This window comes from Myxocyprinus asiaticus, chromosome 26, assembly GCF_019703515.2.
Source record: "Myxocyprinus asiaticus isolate MX2 ecotype Aquarium Trade chromosome 26, UBuf_Myxa_2, whole genome shotgun sequence".
Classification (NCBI taxonomy): domain Eukaryota; kingdom Metazoa; phylum Chordata; class Actinopteri; order Cypriniformes; family Catostomidae; genus Myxocyprinus; species Myxocyprinus asiaticus.
In genome coordinates this window covers 21,443,330-21,464,803 of record NC_059369.1, presented here as the reverse complement: position 1 = coordinate 21,464,803, position 21,474 = coordinate 21,443,330, and the positions used below count along the sequence as shown (strand labels likewise).

General features: G+C 42.6%; 1 protein-coding gene across 2 annotated transcripts in view; it reads right to left on the bottom strand.

Annotated features, from left to right (window-relative positions):
• LOC127417413 (plasmanylethanolamine desaturase-like) overlaps window positions 1–21,474 on the bottom strand; it is a 49,933-nt gene that overhangs the window by 16,117 nt on the left and 12,342 nt on the right. For both annotated transcript variants that reach the window (XM_051657453.1, XM_051657454.1), the window contains 2 exons: window positions 4,943–5,062; window positions 4,385–4,476 (listed from right to left, as the gene is read on the bottom strand). In XM_051657453.1, coding sequence (XP_051513413.1) covers window positions 4,385–4,476; window positions 4,943–5,062 — 212 coding nt within the window. The remainder of the gene's footprint in view (window positions 1–4,384; window positions 4,477–4,942; window positions 5,063–21,474) is intronic.

Genomic DNA, 21,474 nt, shown 5'->3' with positions numbered 1-21,474 from the left:
TGTTCCTGTCCCTGACGGTTCTGGTGCTCAGAGATCTGAAGCGTCGGCCAGAAGGCAACAGTTCAAAAAGGTAGTGGGCAGGGTGAGTGGGGTCCAGAGTGATTTTTCCAGCCTTTTTCCTCACTCTGGAAGTGTATAGCTCTTGAAGGGGGGGCAGGGGGCAACTAATAATCCTCTCAGCAGTCCGAACTGTCCTTTGTAGTCTTCTGATGTCTGATTTTTTAGCTGAACCAAACCAGACAGTTATTGAAGTGCAGAAGACAGACTCAATGACTGCTGAGTAAAACTGTATCAGCAGCGCCTGTGGCAGTTTGAATTTCCTCAGCTGGCGAAGGAAGTACAACCTCTGCTGGGCCTTTTTCACAATGGAGTCAATGTGGGTCTCCCACTTCAGGTCCTGTGAGATGGTAGTGCCCAGGAACCTGAATGACTCCACTGCTGCCACAGTGCTGTTTAGAATGGTGAGGGGGGTCAGTGTTGGGGTGTTTCTCCTAAAGTCCACAATGATCTCCACCGTTTTGAGCAAGTTCAGCTCAAGGTTGTTTTGACTGCACCAGACAGCCAACTGTTCAACCTCCATTCTGTATGCAGACTCATTATCATCTCAGATGAGGCCGATGACAGTGGTGTCATCTGCAAACTTCAGGAGCTTGACAGAGTGGTCCTTGGTGATGCAGTCATTGGTGTAGAGGGAGAAGAGTAGTGGGGAGAGCACACATCCCTGGGGGGCACCAGTGCTGATTGTATAGGTGCTAGAAGTGAGTTTCCCCTGTCTCACAAGCTGCTGCCTGTCTGTCAGAAAGCTGGTAATCCACTGACAGATAGACATGGGAACAGAGAGTTGGTGTAATTTATTCTGGAGTATAGCTGGGATGATGGTGTTGAAAGCCAAACTGAAGTCCACAAAAAGGATCCTTGCATATGTCCCTGGTCTGTCCAGATGTTGCAGGATATGATGCAATCCTATGTTGACTGCATCATCCACAGACCTGTTTGCTCGATAAGCAAATTGAAGGGGATCTAGAAAGGGTCCAGTGATGTTCTTCAGGTGGGCCAACACCAGTCTCTCAAATGAGTTCATGACCACAGACGTCAGGGCGACAGGTCTGTAGTCATTAAGTCCTGTGATTTTTGGTTTCTTTGGGACAGGAATAATGACTGAGCGACTGAAGCAGCATGGGACTTCACACTGCTCCAGTGATATATTGAAGATCTGTGTGAAGATGGGGGCCAGCTGGTTAGCACAGGATTGAAGACACGCTGGTGAGACGCAATCTGGGCCTGAAGCCTTCCTTGTCTTTTGTTTCCAAAAGACGTGGCTCACATCATCTTCACAGATCTTAAGTGCAGGTTGAGTAGCAAGAGGGGGGAGGAGGGGGTTACAGGAGGTGTTGGGGTTTGTGTGAAGTGAAGGTCAAAGTGGGTGTGGGGTGAGATTGGGCCTTTCAAATCTGCAGTAGAACACATTCAGGTCATCAGCCAGTTGTTGGTTCCCTACAGGGTTGGGGGTAGGAATCCTGTAATTTGTGAGTTGTTTCATGCCACTCCACACTGATGCAGGGTCGTTAGCTGAAAACTTGTTTTTCAGCTTCTCAGAGTATCTCCTTTTAGCCACTCTGATTTCCCTGTTCAATGTGTTCCTGGCCTGATTGTACAAGACTTTATCCCCACCCCAGTAAGCATCCTCTTTGGCCTGACGAAGCTGCCTGAGCTCTGCTGTAAACCATGGTTTGTCGTTGTTGAACTTTAAATAAGTCCTAGTAGGAATGCATATATCCTCACAGAAACTGATATAAGATGTAACAGTATTTGTGAACTCGTCCAAGTCTGTGGCTGCAGCCTCAAAAACACTCCAATCCGTGCAATCGAAGCAGGCTTGTAGTTCCTGCTCTGCTTCATTGGTCCATCTCTTTACAGTCCTTACTACTGGCTTGGTTGATTTTAATTTCTGCCTGAAGGTTGGAAGAAGATGAACCAGACAGTGATCAGAGAGTCCCAAAGCTGCTCTAGGGACAGAGCGATATGCATCCTTTATTGCTGTGTAGCAATGATCCAGTACGTTCCTGTCTCTGGTGGGGCATGTGATGTGCTGTTTGTATTTGGGCAGTTCACGTATGAGGTTTGCTTTGTTAAAATCCCCAAGAATAATAATAACTGAGTCCAGGTATTGTTGTTCTGTGTCCGTGATGAGTTATGTATGTATACTGTGGTATACTGCAGTCCGACATATCAGTAGGCCTATGTTACTCAGTGATTGTTGGCCAATTTAACAGTAATGTATTTTCATACTGAAAGAACATAGATTATTTTAGCTTACTGTAACCAATAATATCATATTTGTGGATCTTCTGCAGATCTGAGAGATGGCCAGGCCATGGTGGAAGACACTGGCTGTTCACACCAGAACAGGAGACCGCTATTGTGAACATGGTGGTGGCAAACAACAGGATACATGGCATCCTCATTCCAGCCAAGCAGAGGGGTGGACCAGAGCAGCCCAGGTATGTTGTCATCTGGGACAATGTGAGTTTCCACCGGGCTGCTCTGGTCCACAACTGGTTCATTGACCACCCACAATTTATTGTTCTATACCTCCCACCATATTCCCCATTCCTAAACACAACTGAAGAGTTTTTTTCGGCATGGCGATGGAAGGTGTATGACCACCATCCCCTCGCACACATGCCTCTACTCCGGGCTATGGAGGATGCATGTGGTGAAGTTGATGTGGCGACTTTCAGCGGCTGGATCCGTCACTCCAGAAGATTCTTTCCCCGTTGTTTAGCCAGGGAGAACATCGCTTGTGATGTAGATGAGGTGTGGCCAGACCAAAATAGGAGGCAAGATGCAGCCTAATTTCTTTTTTCTTACATTTTGCATGTGTTTTTATCTTTTTGTGTTTAGAGTTTTGAAAGAATGAGCCACTTTCATTTTTTATTTTTGTACAGAATACCCTTTAACTTACTGAATGTTTTTCCTGGTTTTCTCCTTTTGGGTATGGAAAGTGTTACATACCAAACACAAGTGTTCAAAAATACTGTATTTTGGAAATTAATGACAATGGTGTTGTTACTGTATTGCATTTGTGTGTGTTTATTTATGTATATTTGAGGTAGTATACATTACTGTAACAATCTTTTACAACAGCTACAGTGTAACACTGACAATGCAAAAGGCATAAACCTACTGATGGGATATTCATAGTAGTGTTTTGTGTTGAGCACATCAGTGTTTTTGGTTGGTTCTCACCAAAACTTGCAGTTAAAATGGAGTCCAATGAGGGGCGACGTGGCTATGTGTTGTTGAGGTGTTGGAGGAGAGAAAAATATCATAGCGTCTGTGCTACTAATGCAAAGCCAAGTTAAATTTCAAGGCAATACTATTGAATTCAACTATTTGTATTCGGTTCTTGTTGGAGTCATGCAAACCAACAGACGAGGACCTGCTTTTATGGTGGAAAAAATGCAAAGCAAACTCAAAAGCTTATCAGACCAGTATGTGTGTGAAATCTTTTAACACAGTGTAGAGCCGAGGAGGGCGGGGCCGGGCTGGAATGAGACACACCCAGTCCCCAATCAGCCTGATGGGGCGCGCGAGGGATAAAGGCGGCCGGGGACGACAGCTCGAGAGATAGAGAGAATTACAGACAGATGTACTGTGTGTTTTTGGTTGTGTGTTGTGTTTAAGTTGTTCATTAAATTATTATTTATATTATTAAGCCGGTTCTCACCTCCTCCTTTCCACTGAACCCCCTTACACACAGGCAGAGCGCATTTTATAAAAAGCAAACTTTCACCACTTGTTTTTCTGAATAATAACATGTGAAATGATAAAAATTTGATAGACTTTATGTAGAGTTTATGTATGTGCATTGCCCTCATGCCATCAGTATTGGTTTCTATGTAAGCTCCAGATGAGTTCAAATGTTTTTTTTACTGTTATTTTGAGAAATTTTATTTTTTTCAATATTTATTATTGCATATTGTTCATTTAATTTTTTCCCAAAAGAAAAGCAAATTTTGTTTAAGTTATCTTATTTTGAAACCGTTCTTGGTAATGTTTGTGAATAAAACAAAATATAACATTCATGTACATGTCATACGTGTTATTTTTAACATGCGTTTTAATTTACAAGATATGGGTACTTGTTTTTTTTTTTTGTGGGTTAGAATACTCTACTACAAAATTACTCAAAAATGCCCATCCCTAGCCCTAACCCTAACCCTGCCCCTAACCCCAGCTCTACCTTAACCCTAAAATCTGATCCAGGAACACATCCTACTTGGGTAAATCCCATTAAGCATCAGTGCCAGACAGCCCAGGTCTCTTAGAAAGCCAGCAGTACACAGATCTATGTACAGGCCTTGGCCCATTATTTCCTTACCTTCCCGATTACTGGGATGTCCACTGAGCCCCATGTATCAGCCCCCCAATGTACCATCCCAGAGGCAAAGTCTGCTGTCACGATACCAGTCACTGAGAGAAATATGGAGAGAGAATGAGAGACCAGTATTAAATAACATCAGTACTGAGATAAAGGTGACCATGAGACCATCACAGACTTGCACTACAACAGATAGGTTTCTGTAGTGATAATCAGAGGTGATGAAATGCAAATGAAAGTGGGGGAAACATATACAGTAAATCTTATCAGCTTGGATCATGAAGATTAATAAGATAGCGTAACATTTTACTGCCGTTTTAATCAATCATATATCCACTGTCATGTACTGTAAATACTGTCTTACTCGTTTTATTCAGTTGCTACAATTTTTTTAATTATAATGTACAATTTCCTAAAAAGGGAGGTGGGGGAGTGAGGGAGACATTACCCCTCATTTACTGTAATAAGGTTTGCTACGCTTCTGATGATGACAGTAGAACTTTTGTAGAAAACAAAGGAAAGACATGTACAGAAAGCCATACAAATCCAAAGACTTACCAATGCCAAAGATGATTTTGTAGATGTGCACTGTAGAAAAGTTGAGGAGAAGTAAGTAGAAGTTTAAAACGAAGAGTGAGAGGCATAAAACCACACAGATCCACTCCTGCAGTCTCTTTCCTACAACAAGAATACACAGAAACAAGGTACATGAAAAAAAAAAAACCTTTGGCACCAAAACTAATCAGACTGTACATCCAAAATAAAAAGGTCCTTGCTGTAAAGACCATCTTAACCAGCATGAAAATTCAATGCTGCTCTACACTGGTTTATGCTGGTTAGTGCTGGTATAGTTGGTGGGCCAGCATTACTATGTTGATCACCAGCAAAACTTAGCTGGTGATGCTGGTCGACAAGTATGGTTTTTGTGGTGATACTGGTTAACCAAGGATGTCCTGCTGTTTACTTTAAAAATGTCTTGTTGGAGCACCAGCACACCAGCATTCCTGTTGGGGACCAGCATTCAAAACACAATGCACAGTATTTTGGTTACCAGTTATGCTGTTAGAGGCTGGTGTAGCTAGAGAAACTAAGTAGAAAGATGACTTGAAAGTATTATGTCTTTGATAGCATTAATTCTGCTTAGTAACAGAATAAGTCAACTTCAGTGACCACTTTGAAGTCAAAGATGGCAGCAAACTAACTTCTCTCAGAAGTCTAAAAGGTCATCGAGGTCGGTGGGCAGGAGACGAGCCGAACGTGTGTAACAGAGTGTGCGGGTAGTGTGTGTGTCCCATTATCGCATGTGCTCAGGAGTAATCGATTAGACTAAGACAAGCTGTAGAGAGAGGCGAGGGTCAGGATCTCTGGTGATGGCCGCATATGCCTGACACAGCTAAACATCCCAGGTCAGGACAGAGGGCACGGATGGAGGGGCCACGATGGGCACTGTTCGGACCACCCTGACAGCTGCGTGGCACAGCAGGTGCCTTGAAAGATGATTAAAGTGCTAATGCATTATTCACAACAGAGCAGAGAATTAGTCTATATGGACACCAGCCACATCTACATGTCCCCCATCTCTCACCATATCATTCATCTCCATTTTTAAAAACTTGCATATTCAGTATCTAACTGTCTTTTACCACCTCTATCTTCCCTTCTTTCTTTGTGAATCTTTCTTCTCACTCTATAGTTCTCTCTTCTTCTCTCCTGTTGGGCGGATGCGGGCACGGAGAGGCGCAGTGGACTCAGCTCTTTTGAAAATTTAATGCCATTAGAGGAGCCATCCTGAGTGGATTGGGAACGTGAGGAGGTTGAGAAGAAGATATTGATGGCAGCTATTTATGGCACCTCAGTGGGCCAACCAACACTATGCACCAGAACTCTGGACCATGGTTTTTATATTACACACATAAGCCTGCCTAACATCTCAGTCGTGCAGTTACGAGGGCCCCAGCCAATGGCATCCTTAACCTAACAGCTTGTTTCCCATAATGTCATCAATCTTGGTGTTCCAGGAATCTCATGTTGCTTTCACACTAGAAGTTTGTGTGTGAACTGACCGTAAAGTTTGGTTCATTGGATTAGAAAAGAAAACGCACACGATTTGAGTTGTCTGGTATTTGGTTCACGTGAACTCTAATGCAGTTCATACTGTTGTCAACTCAATCTACATGAACAGATATTGATTATTAAACTGATATTTTGCTTGTTGCTCTCAATACCATGGTAGTTTCATAGTTCTCCATTTCTAAAATGTTCTCCATTTCTAAACTATATTCTAATTAACACACTGCAATTACAACAATGAAATATGATATTCAATATACAACAGTTAGTTCCAGTCCTCGAATCTGATTGAAAGAGAGATGTTCCATGAGTACAGATGGTCTCACACCATCAACACTCGGACGCTTCACTGTGTGTATCACTCTGCTTGTGTTCGTGCCATTCTAAACTTTTTTGACATAACATATTTTAGCCAGCAGGTGGAGGCAAAATAAAATTTTTGTGTGAAATATGAGCTAGTTGGTGACGTGTAGTGAGTCAGCGTCACTCAGTGTTTATATTCAATAGCACTCCGTGATCACTTGTATTACTACTACACTACTAAAGATAGGAAACCGCTTTAAATGGCTTTAAACTAACAACTTCAGCATTAAGGCTCATCAAAGCTGAGAGACACAACAGACTGATTAATTACACAAACTCAAGGCACGTACCTCTTACCGGACTTTCCACATTGGAGAGGACAAAACGATGGAGGAGATTGCGGTTTCTATAGTGAATGACTCTTGCACACCGGCTACCATGAAATAGAGAGGAATACCCCGCTTGAACGGCTATTTTTCCACTGAGAAAATAGGATGCATTTCACCAAAATGACTTTATCTTCAGAAAGCTGACTAACAGACTACAGCATCATCAACAGGCGATCTCATTGCAATGAGATCTCATTGATCTCATTGCATATATATATATATATATATATATATATATATATATATATATTGTGCTCAAAAGTTTACATACCCTTGGAGAATTGGTAATATATGTACCATTTTTAAAGAAAACATGAGTGAGCAGGCAAAACACATTTATTTCTTGTGGGATTCATATTCAACTGTAGGTTATAACAGAATGGCACAATCATAAAACAGAACATGGCAACAAAGAAAAAAATTAAATGACTCCTGTTCAAAAGTCTGCATACCCTTAGTTCTTAAAACTGTGTATTGCCCCCTTTAGCATCAATGACAGAGTGCAGTCTTTTGTAATAGTTGTCTATGAGGCCCCAATTTCTTGCAGGTGGTATAGCTGCTCATTCGTCTTGGCAAAATGCCTCCAGGTCATGCAAAGTCTTTGGTCATCATGCATGAACCGCACGTTTGAGATCTCCCCAGAGTGGCTCGATGATATTAAGGTCAAGAGACTGTGATGGCCACTCCAGAACCTTCACCTTTTTCTGCTGTAACCACTGGAGGGTCAACTTGGCCTTGTGCTTAGGATCATTGTCATGCTGGAAAGTCCAAGAGCGTCCCATGCACAGCTTTCGTGCAGAAGAATGCAAATTGTCTGCCAGTATTTTCTGATAACATGCTGCATTCATCTTGCCATCAGTTTTCACAAGATTCCCTGTGCCTTTAGAGCTCACACGCCCCCAAAACATCAGTGAGCCACCACCATGCTTCACAGTGGGGATGGTATTCTTTTCACTATAGGCCTTGTTGACCCCTCTCCAAACATAGCGCTTATGGTTGTGACCATAAAGCTCTATTTTGGTCTCGTCACTCCAAATTACAGTGTGCCAGAAGCTGTGAGGCGTGTCAAGGTGTTGTCGGGCATATTGTAACCGGGCTTTTTTGTGGCATTGGGGCAATAAAGGCTTCTTTCTGGCAACTCGACCATGCAGCTCATTTCTGTTCAAGTATAGTCGTGTTGTGCTCCTTGAAACAACCAAACCGTCTTTTTCCAAAGCAGCCTGTATTTCTCCTAAGGTTACCTGTGAGTTTTTCTTTGTATCCCGAACAATTATTCTGGCAGTTGTGGCTGAAATCTTTCTTGGTCTACCTGACCTTTGTTTGGTATCAAGAGATCCCCAAATTTTCCACATTTTAATAAGTGATTGAACAGTACTGACTGGCATTTTCAAGGCTTTAGGTATCTTTTTATATCCTTTTCCATCTTTATAATGTTCCATTACCTTGTTACGCAGGTCTTTTGACAGTTCTTTTCTGCTCCCCATGGCTCAGTATCTAGCCTGCTCTGTGCATCCACGTGAGAGCTAACAAACTCATTGACTATTTATACACAGACACTAATTGCAATTTTAAAAGCCACAGGTGTGGGAAATTAAACTTTAATTGACATATAAACCTGTGTGTGTGTCACCTTGTGTGTCTGTAACAAGGTCAAACATTCAAGGGTATGTAAACTTTTGATCAGGGCCATTTGGGTGATTTCTGTTATCGTTATGAAAAAGGAGCCAAACAACTATGTGATAATAAATGGCTTCATATGATCACTATCCTTAAATAAAAGTTTTTTTGCATGATCAGTCATATTTTCAAAATCAATGGCAATATTTCACAATTTCTGCCAGGGTATGCAAACTTTTGAGCACAACTGTGTGTATATATATATATATATATATATATATATATATATATATATATATATACCCACACAGTGCATCCGCAAAGTATTCACAGCGCTTCACTTTTTCCACATTTTGTTATGTTACAGCCTTATTCCAAAATGGATTAAATTCATTACTTTCCTCAAAATTCTACAAACAATACCCCATAATGACAATGTGAAAGAAGTTTGTTTTAAATCTTTGCAAATTTATTAAAAATAAAAAAACGAAAACAAAATCACATGTACATAAGTATTCACAGCCTTTGCCATGACACTCAAAATTGAGTTCAGGTGCATTCTGTTTCCACTGATCATCCTTGAGATGTTTCTACAACTTGATTGGAGTCCACCTGTGGTAAATTCAGTTGATTGGACATGATTTGGAAAGGCACACACCTGTCTATATAAGGTCCCACAGTTAACAGTGCATATCAGAGCACAAACCAAGCCATGAAGTCCAAGGAATTGTCTGTAGACCTCCAAGACAGGATTGTATCGAGGCACAGATCTGGGGAAGGGTACAGAAAAATTTCTGCAGCACTGAAGGTCCCAATGAGCACAGTGGCCTCCATCATCTGTAAATGGAAGAAATTTGGAACCACCAGGACTCTTCCTAGAGCTGGCCGCCTGGCCAAACTGAGCGATCGGGGGAGAAGGGCCTTAGTCAGGGAGGTGACCAAGAACCTGATGGTCACTCTGACAGAGCTCCAGCATTTCTCTGTGAAGAGAGGAGAACCTTCCAGAAGAACAACCATCTCTGCAGCACTCCACCAATCAGGCCTGTATGGTAGAGTGACCAGATGGAAGCCACTCCTTAGTAAAAGGCACATGACAGCCCGCCTGGAGTTTGCCAAAAGGCACCTGAAGGACTCTCAGACCATGAGAAACAAAATTCTCTGGTCTGATGAAACAAAGATTGAACTCTTTGGCCTGAATGGCAAGCGTCATATCTGGAGGAAACCAGGCACCGCTCATCACCTGGCCAATACCATCCCTACAGTGAAGCATGGAGGTGGCAGCATCATGCTGTGGGGATGCTTTTCAGCAGCAGGAACTGGGAGACTAGTCAGGATTGAGGGAAAGATGAATGCAGCAATGTACAGAGACATCCTTGATGAAAACCTGCTCCAGAGCGCTCTGGACCTCAGACTGGGGCGAAGGTTCATCTTCCAACAGGACAACGACCCTAAGCTCAGAGCCAAGATAACAAAGGAGTGGCTATGGGACAACTCTGTGAATGTCCTTGAGTGGCCCAGCCAGAGCCCAGACTTGAACCCGACTGAACATCTCTGGAGAGATCTGAAAATGGCTGTGCACGATGCTCCCCATCCAACCTGATGGAGCTTGAGAGGTCCTGCAAAGAAGAATGGGAGAAACTGCCCAAAAATAGGTGTGCCAAGCTTGTAGCATCATACTCAAAAAGACATGAGGCTGTAATTGGTGCCAAAGGTGCTTCAACAAAGTATTGAGCAAAGGCTGTGAATACTTATGTACATGTGATTTTTTTCAGTTTTTATTTTTAATAAATTTGCAAAGATTTCAAACAAACTTTTTTCACGTTGTCATTATGGGGTATTGTTTGTAGAATTTTGAGGAAAATAATGAATTTAATCCATTTTGGAATAAGGCTGTAACATAACAAAATGTGGAAAAAGTGAAGCGCTGTGAATACTTTCCGGATGCACTGTGTGTGTGTGTGTGTGTGTGTGTATATATATACACACACACACACACATACACACACACACACACACACACACACACACACACACACACACACACACTTATTCATGTGATTCTCTAATCAGCCAATCATGTGGCAGCAGTGCAATGCATAAAATCATGCAGATACGGGTCAGGAGCTTCAGTTAATATTCACATCAACCATCAGACTGGGTAAAAAATTAGCCCAAAATATGGCCATTTGTTGAATTAAAGTTTTGAATTGATACACAGTAATGGACAGTGTAAACTGATTAACAGGTATTAATTGAACTTACCAACTGTAACGACTTTTGATACTGCAATTTAAGGCAGATGCTATTTGTACCCTGGTGCAAATAATGGTATATGCTTCTGTATTTACACCCCAGTGCAAATAGATGCAGATATTATTTGCACCCCAACCCTGGTGCAAATAATGGTAGATACTAACTGCACTCATATTTAAATACTAACATACAGTATATGGGCATCACTGTTGTGTGTTTATTGTGTTTATTTAGATTCCCACAGACACACAACATAAACCACTACCCCTAAACCTAACCTTACCTTAGAAAAAATAACCTTGGTTTTACTACCATAAATCCACTTATCATAGTTTCATCATGGTATTTTGTTATAAATTTACGGTAACCACAAAATTAACCATGGTTACTATATTACAGTAGTAAAACCAGGGTTAATTCTATTAAAACTATGGTTTCTGACAAAAAAAACATGTTTGCTATAATATTACTATAGTAATACAGTGACGCAATCTACACACAAGCGATGCCGAGCCGCGGGAATGAGTGTGATCGACAGACCCCGCCTCAGGATCAAACTTTTTTCTGCACTCCCCAACATTCACCGTGACCAAATGACTGCGATGAAATCAACATTTATATTAATTTCTATTTTTTATTTTAAGTAGTATTAAAGGAAATATTAAGAGTGGAAAGAGGAAATTTGATGGGAAAAAGAGTGGGATAAAACCGGGGTTGATAGGACAACAGTACACATTCACACCGTCTTTACACCCCACGCCTCTTCAGCGACACCTAATGACTAGTCTGTCATATATTACTGTGGTTTCACCAGACTAATGGGGTGCAAATAGCTGCACTGTGTGGCAGATGCTATTTACAACGGGGGTGCAAATAGTAACTCTGGAAATGTAACCATTACAATCATAGCGATATTCATGACGTTGCTCAATATCATGTCACCAGCCAAATCATTACAAATATATGTTGAAAGAAGGTCACGTGATGCCATGCGAGGTTCGGATGTGTGAACGGCGAGCTCTGCGCACTTTGCTAGTTTTGATACTTTTAATGATATAAACCGGTGAGATTTGATACACCCTGATCCATAACTGTTCTAGGAAGACAACATGTCAAAGAATTCAAAGTCCTCGGGCTCTGGAGATATTAAAATTCACTTACGTGCTAAAGCTGATGCCCCTCCAGAAGCCTCGGACCAGGGAGTCAATTTGGCCAGAGAGGTGAAAGAGATTCGGCGTGAATTGCTGAATGTATCGGCAATGCTGACGAAGGTCGTTGCTGACTTGGAGATTAAATTCACTAAGATGGTTACAAGAGTGGCAGATGTCAAGAAACGGATCGATTATCTGGATTCATTGGAGAGGGAATTAGCTGCTAATCCGCTAGTGACCAAAGCAGACTTGGAACGTGTCTGGGAAAAGTTGGAGGATATGGAAAATTGTAGTCAGCGGAACAACGTCCAAATTGTTGGAATTCCTGAGTGAGCAGAGGGTCAGAATATGGTGGAATTTCTGGACAGGCTCTTTCCGAGTCTGCTTGACATAACAGGCCATAAGCTTTAAATCGAGCGAGCTCACAGAGTTCCGGCTCAGCGATCCGCTGAGGGAGACAAGCCCCGATCAATTCTGTCCAAATTTCTGAGATCATCCGATAAAGATCTTGTGTTACGTGAGGCAAGAAGTAAAGGAAGGCTTTCTTGGAAGAACCACAACATTTTCTTGTTCCCAGACTTTGCGAATTTGACAAGAGAGAAACATGATTGATTCAAGGAATGCAAGAAACTGTTACATCAATGGAAGGTCGCTTTTGCACTGATGTTCCTGGCCAAATTGAGAATAAATGCTAAGGATGGCCGCAAAGTATTTACATGTCCCCAACAAGCATTGCCATTCATAAAGTCAATGGAGTGATTAGGTCACTGTGTGATTCTCACGTTGCAGCCGAGTGGGCCTGACTCATTGAACATTCACTTGACCGTCCGAGGAATCTGGGCGCCTTTTTTGTTTCTTTTTGTGCTGGTTCCGCCTAGCGGCTGGAGATTGTTTTGTGTAGTAACACTCCTTCAAGAAACTCTTGCATTGACGGAGGGTCGCTTTTGCACTTATGTTCCCAGCCAGGTTGAGAATAGATGCTAAGGATGGTCGCAAAGTATTTACATGTCCCCAATGGGCGACATCCTTCATGAAGTCAGTGGCGTGACTGGGTCATTGGGTGGTGCTCGCGTTGCAGCCGAGTGGCCTGACTCACTTAACATTCACTTGACCATCTGAGGAAACTGGGCGCCTTTTTTTTTCTTTTGTGCTGGTTCTGCGGCTGGAGTTTCTTTTGTGTAGTAACACTCCTTCAGGACAGTGTTGTGGATGAATCTGCACATTCTTTGCACTTATGCCTCCTATTGGTTGGAGTTTGTTTTATGGAGTATTTCTTGCAGGATATTGGAGTGATTGGGTCATCTGTTGCACTCACGTAACAGTCGAATGGTCTGGCTCACTGAACAATCATTTGACTGCCCGAGGAAACTGAATGGCTTTTTTTTTTTTTTTGGTGCTGGTTCCACTAGTGGCTGAAGCTTGTTTTGTGGAGGAACACACCTTCGGGACAGTTATGTGGATGAAGCTACACATTCTTTGTGTTTATCCCGCCTATTGGCTGGAGTTTGTTTAATAGATTTTCTTCTGTTATGTAATTCTGTCTCACAAAATTTGTATAGAAACACTGGACTTGAGCAATCTGATGGCAAAGTTGTCGCTGGGGCTCACGTCAGCGTACATGGACTGTTTGAGTTTAGAGGGATGGACGCCGGTTGGCGCTGTCATGTGGGGTTAATGCACACATTTTTCTTTTTTCTGTTTGGTTCTGGGGGAAGTTTGGGGTTTGATTGTTGCACTAATGTTGGAATGTGGTCTTTATCATTTTGTTTTTGACACACAATAAAAAAAAGTTAATATGTCAAAATGTCAAATGTTAATATGAGTGGATTGTCTCTCTCCACGTGGAATGTGAATGGGTTGGGGCACCCCATAAACAGAAGGAAGGTTATTTCTCTTCTTAAACATAAAAAATATGATAGAGTGTTTCTTCAAGAAACGCACCTTTCCCCGCAGGAAGCGGAAAAATGTGGGAAGAGACGGGGTGGGCATGTTTCTTTAGTGCTGGCTCAAGTAAGAGCAGGGGAGTCATTACATTGATAAATAAGCATCTACAATTCAAATGTCTCAAACAGATTAAAGATAAGTTAGGAAGAGTCATTATTGTTTTAGCAGAAATTCAGGGGCAAAGTCTGATTTTGGGTAATATTTACGCACCTAACGCTGATGATCAGGGCTTTTTTATAGATCTTGAAGGGATGTTGCAATCCGCTGGCACCCTCATGATATAATATTGGGAGGCGATTTTAATCTATTGATGGACTCAATAGTCCTTGATCATAGTGAAGCAAAAGTGTGCAAGCCTCCTAGAGCAACACTGACGCTTCACAGGATGAGTAAAAATCTTGGTATTACAGATATTTGGAGACTTCTGAACCCATCTGGTAGGGACTATACATTCTTTTCATCAGTCCATAAGATTTATTCTAGAATAGATTCATTTCATCTGTTGTTGATTGCTCAATTGAAAACATCTTAGTCACAGATCACGCCCTGGTGAGTTTAGAGATGTCGCCACATACGGAGAAAAAGAAATCATATAGTTGGCGGTTTAATGTATCTCTTTTGCAAAATCCTGAATTACAACAATGTTAAAGGCTGAAATCAATGTTCAGTATCCTCTGTGGGCATGGCTTGGGAGGCACTTAAGGTGGTTCTTAGGGGTCAGATCAAACATTTATGCCTCATTCACCAAAAAAATCCAAAGCACGAGAACTTGTGGAGTTGGAAGGGAATATTAAAAGTGCTGAAGCGCTGAATGTCGTCTGATGGCCTCAATTCTGATGGAGAATTGACCCAACTGAAATACAGATATAATACTATTTTGTTGCGGAAGGTGGAATTTTGGCCATTCAGGGCAAGACAGTTATACTTTGAGTCAGGGACAAATCAGGGAAGCTTTTGGCTAGATATATAAAGCAGAGAGAGTCTTTTTCAACCATTCCCTCAGTGAAATCTGCTGGTGGTGACATTTTTACCTCGGCCATTGATATTAATAATGCTTTTAAAGAATTCTATCTTGATCTTTATAGTTCCACATCTTTGTCTACTGATGAAGATATTAGAAACTTTGTGGAACCATTAGAACTCCTTAAACTGACAACTGAGCAAAAAAATTCTCTTGATTCTGAGATAACCTTGGAGGAGCTTGGCAAGGTAATTAAGGCCTTGCCTACAGGACAGATGGCTTTGCCGCTGAATTTTTTCAGATCTTATGCTACAGAACTGTCTCCACTTTTTTTAGAAGTTTATACAGAATCATTAAAGAATGGAAAGCTTGGGGGCCTGGGTAGCTCAGTGGTAAAAGACGCTGGCTACCACCCCTGGAGTTCGCTAGTTCGAATCCCAGGGTGTGCTGAGTGACTCCAGCTGTGTCTCCTAAGCAACCAAATTGGCCCGGTTGCTACGAAGGGTAGAGTCACATGGGGTAATCTCCTCGTGGTCGCTATAAAGCTGGGATTCGTCCTCTGCCACCCAGCCTGAGGCGGATCACTACGCAACCACGAGGACTTAAAAAGCACATTAGGAATTGGGCATTCCAAATTGGGAGAAAAGGGGAGAAAATTTAAAAAAAAAAAAAAAAAAAAAAAATGGATAGCTTCCACTAACCATTACACAAGCCCGGATCAGTCTGATTCTTAAAAAGTACAAAGATCCAAGCATGTAAGAGTTACTGTCCAATTTCCCTGATCCAGCTAGACATTAAAATATTGTCAAAAATTCTGGCTAACCGATTAAGTAAAGTTATGACATCTCCTATACATATAGATCAGGTTGGGTTTATTCAGTACCGCAGCTCATTAGGCATTTCATCAATATCATGTGGTCAGTGACGAATGATCAGACTCCGGTCACTGCCATCTCACTTGACGCCGAAAAGGCATTTGATATGGTAGAATGGGATTATCTTTTTAAGATTTTGTAAATATTCGGGTTCGGGAATACTTTTATTGGATGGATTAAGTTACTTTAAAGACACCCGGTAACGGCGGTACAAACAAATGGATTAATTTCAGATTATTTTACTCTGGATGGGGCACCCGGCAGGGTTGCCCTCTTTCCCCATTATTATTCTGTCTTGCCCTGGAACCATTAGCAGCCGCGATAAGAAAGGAGGATGATTTTCCAGGGGTGGTGGCAGGAGGTATGGCGCATAAGCTTTTGCTTTACGCTTATGATATTTTATTATTCGTCTCCAACCCCGTTAGATCTATGCCTTACCTCCACAGATTTATTAATTCCTTTTCTAAGTTCTCAGGATACAGAGACAATTGGTCTAAATCCGAAGCTTTGGCTCTTACAGCGTACTGCCCAGTAACGGCTTTTCAGCCAGGCACCAGTGGCCCAAACAGGACATTTAGTATTTGTGCATTTTATTCCCAGCAAATCTGTCTGATTTAGTTAGAGTTAATTTTGACCCCTTAATAAAAAGGTTTTCGAGTGATGTGGGCAGGTGGCCTTCATTACATTTATCTATGATTGGGAAGGTTAATGTTATTAAAATGAATTGTATTCCAAAACGTAACTACCTGCTACAATCTCTCCCTGTAGATGTCCCACTCTCTTATTTCAAGCAATTTGATAGCATAGAGAAGTTCTTCTTTTGGAATGGTAAGCGTCCCAGATTACATTTCAATAAATTACATAGGCCGATTGACAAAGGTGTGCTAGGCCTACCCAAGATTTTGTTTTATTATTATGCATTCGGTCTCAGACATTTGGCTCATTGGTCGCTTATACCTGAGAGAGCCCCTCTCTGGTTTTGTATTGAACAGGAAGATCTTGCCCCTATTTCACCATCGCAAAGCCTTTCTATCAAACTAATTGGAGAAGTTAAGTTACACCCCATTATCTCGCATTTGCACTTGGTATGGACAAAAGTGTCCAGAGTGTTTAATTCGGGCATTTATTTAAATGTTGCCTCGAGCATATGGCAGAACCCAAAATTATGTATTAGTAAGTCTCCTTTTTGCTGGTCAGAGTGGATTGTGAGGGAGGTTAATACACTTGGTGACCTATATGAGAGTGGAGTGTTGAGATATTTTGCAAAAAAATAAAAAAATAAAAAAATTATTCCATGACAGAAACCTTAAATTAAAAAGGAAAAAAAAAAAACATTTACCCACTTGTGCCCTCTTTTTTCTCCACCTTTTCTCTCTCTCTCTCTTACACACACAAAGACATGTGCATTGTGCATACATACACTCTCGCAGCAGTGGGGCCGCTGTCAGGTGATCAGCGTCAGTCCTTGGATCCTCCCGCTCCCCGGTGAGGGCAGAAACTAGGCCAGGCCTCGACAGAGCCGCCATCACCATGCGCAGCCAGGAACACCGTCCCCCTGTCCACAGGACCTGAGCGGCGTGCTCATTAATACAGTCCTGACAACAACGTGCTCTCCTGCACCATCGCTCACACCCACAGCCCCCTTTCCCACTTGCTGGCGTGGGGAATTAACCTGGGAGGGGTAGAGGGGTGCTAATAGGCTGAAATTAATCAACGACGCCTGATTCGACGCAGAGGGCCGGCTGAAGTGCCAAACAATGTCCATGAATGCTAATGGTGCTCTTGCTCTCTCTCTTTCACTCTTAACATGTGCAAGTTTCTGCAGCAGGATGTAATATGCTGTCGTCCATCCTTGAGATACATTGTGTTTTCTGCAGATCCCTGTAAGCATGGTTACATGCAAAAATTTGGAGCTGGAAGGCAAAGATCTAACTGTAAATAATTCCTGTGGAACCATTTTGTACGACGTCACACCTCTTAAGGTTTTTGTTTTTTGATCAAAATACTGATTAAAGCCATAGCTCACCCAAAAACGAAAACTCTGTCATCATTTACTCACACTCATGTCATTCCAAACCTGTACGACTTGAAGAATATCCAGACCACTCTTGTCCATATTATTAAAGCGAATGAGGACTCGGGCTGTAAAGCTCCAAAATGAAAAACAAAAAAAGTAACAAAAAAGTCTAATGCCATGTTAGATTTGTTTGAAGAACAGACCAAATTTAAGTTGTTACGGTATGCACTGAGCTCGTTTACATGGACAACAGAAAGCCGTTTTTACAAGAAAGCTGCATTTACAGGCAATCAGCTTTCTCTTTACTCCCATGTACATGTGGCTCCATAAGTCAGCAGCTTTCTCCACAGCAATGTAATTTCCCCGCATTGAAGTATATAACAAACATGGTGTAGGAGGGAGACTTCGCTATTTTTTCTCTCATTGTTTCACTTCATTTCCCTCATTTGTAAAACTTCGGGATTACCCCAATGTACTTGAGCACATATAGGAGGACGTGGAGGACAGTAGTTTATATTTTAAATTGGTGTGTATAAATTGGTATAGTTTACAGTGTGCATTTCAGTGTGCATTACACTGACTCAAGATGGCGCCGAGTATGGCTGCTGCTTTGCGAGCTCTGACACAACATGGTAGTGCTTTGTTTGTTTTGTTTACAATTCTTATGTTTTTTGTCTTGGATGTTGTCTGCCTTATTGTCTACAACAGACAAACACTTTTGGACATTGGTTCAGCAATTACACACCGTAAACCGGACTTCAAATTCCTCAATGCCGACCCGCTGTTTACAAACACGGCAGCGGAGCCCTTTGTCTGGGCAGCCCGGCCGCGGAAACGCAGGAGGAAAAAGGGAAACAGTGCCGGCGTTCTCATCAGAGTAAGACACCGCACAAATCGACCCCCGCTACCCAGTATTCTACTGGCAAATGTTCAGTCTCTGGATAACAAGCTCTGTGAGCTGAAAATGCGGATCTCTTTCCAACGAGAGATGAGGGACTGCTGCATTATCTGCCTTACAGAAACTTAGATGTCTGCGGAGATTCCAGACTGAGCCACTGAACCCGCGGGGTTCTCCGTACACTGAGCGGACAGAGCGAAAGACCTCTCAGGTAAAAGCAGAGGTGGTGGTGTATGTTTTATGATCAACAAATCCTGGTGTGATCAGAGGAACGTACATTCTATCAAGTCTTTCTGCTCTCCTGATCTGGAATTTCTCATGCTTCTGTGTCGACCATTCTGGCTACCGAGGGAATTCACAGTGGTCATTATCACTGCTGTGTACATCCCGCCACAAGCCGACACAGACCAGGCACTCAAGGAACTGTACGAGATTATAAGCAAACAGGAAACCGCGCACCCTGAGGCCGCGTTCATTGTGACCGGGGACTTTAACAAAGCCAGTTTCAAATCAGTCGCACCAAAATAACACCAACACATTAGGTTTAACACACGAGGGGACCAGGTTTTGGACCATTGCTACTCTCCCTTCCTGGATGGCTACAAATCCCTCCCCCGCCCACCATTTCGCAAATTGGACCACTCTTCCATTCTGCTTCTGCCCTCTTACAGGCAGAAACTGAAACAGGAAGCACCCACCCTCAGAACGATCCAGTGCTGGTCAGACCAATCAGACTCTACGCTACAAGACTGTTTTGATCACACGGACTGGGAGATGTTCCGGTCCACCTCTGATGATGACATCGAGCTTTATGCTGATAGCGTAACATGTTTCATCAGAAAGTGTGTAGAGGACGTCGTTCCGACCAAAACAATACGGATCTATCCGAACCAGAAGCCATGGATTAATAGCGATGTTTGCGCGGCACTTGATGCGCGGACCTCCGCTTTTAATTCCGGGAATGCGGAGGATCTTAAATAAGCCAGTTATGCCATCCGAAAATCAGAACAGCTAAACATCAGTACAGGAACAAGACGGGTGAATATCCGCAAAGCCACGGGTCCAGACGGCATTCCGGGTCGCATCATCAGAGCGTGCGCGAACCAACTGGCTGGTGTTTTTACGGACATTTTCAATCTTTCCCTCTCTTTGTCTGTAGTCCCCACATGCTTCAAAACATCCACCATTGTGCCTGTTCCAAAGCAATCCAAAATTACTTGCTTAAATGACTGGCGTCCTGTTGCTCTGACCCCCATCATCAGCAAATGCTTTGAGAGACTAATCAGAGATTACATCTGCTCTGTGCTGCCTCTCTCACTTGACCCATTGCAGTTTGCTTACCGCAACAACCACTCCACTGATGATGCCATTGCATCTACAATACACACTGCTCTCTCCCACCTGGAAAAAAAGAACACTTATGTGAGATTGCTGTTTGTAGACTACAGCTTAGCATTCAACACCATAGTGCCCTCCAAGCTTGATGAGAAACTCCGGGCTCTGGGCTTAAACAGCTCGCTGTGCAGCTGGATCCTGGACTTCCTGTCAAGCAGATGCCAGGTGGTTAGAATAGGCAGCAACATCTCATCACTGACCCTCAACACTGGAGCCCCGCAGGGCTGTGTTCTCAGCCCACTCTTGTATTCTCTGTACACACATGACTGTGTGGCAACACATAGATCCAATGCCATCATTAAGTTTGCTGATGACACAACGGTGGTAGGTCTGATCACTGTCAATGATGAAACAGCCTACAGAGAGGAGGTGCACACTCTGACACACTGGTGTCAGGAGCACAACCTCTCCCTCAACGTCAGTAAGACAAAGGAGCTTGTGGTGGACTTCAGAAGAAAAGACAGAGAACACAGTCCCATCACCATCAATGGAGCACCAGTGGAGAGAGTTAGCAGCTTCAAGTTCCTGGGTGTCTAAATCACTGAGGAACTCACATGGTCCATCCACACTGAAGCCATTGTGAAGAAGGCTCATCAGCACCTCTTCTTCCTGAGACGGCTGAGGAAGTTTGGAATGAACCGCCACATCCTCACACGGTTCTACACCTGCACTGTAGAGAGCATCCTGACTGGCTGCATCTCCGCCTGGTACGGCAATAGCACCACCCACAACCACAAAGCACTGCAAAGGGTGGTGCGAACTGCCAGACACATCATCGGAGGTGAGCTTCCCTCCCTCCAGGACATATATACCAGGCGGTATGTGAAAAAAGCTCAGAGGATCATCAGAGACTCCAGCCACCCGAGCCATGGGCTGTTCTCACTGCTACCATCAGGCAGGCGGTATCGCAGCATCAGATTACATTCTCTCTTAACAACTACTATCAACCGACAGCCTAAATGTCGATACAGTACAATACAACCTACTGTACATTCTATATATACTATATATACTTCTTATTGTATTGTGTGTATTGTATACTGTACAGTGTATGTTATTATTTGTATATTGTGTTGTAATTATGTGTATATTAGACTTTAATTGTGTTGTGTTAATCTGATGTTTATTGTAAATTGGTATATGTCTCATCACTTTCATGACTGCTATGTTGCTCGGAACTGCACCCAAGAATTTCACACACTATTGCACTTGTGTAT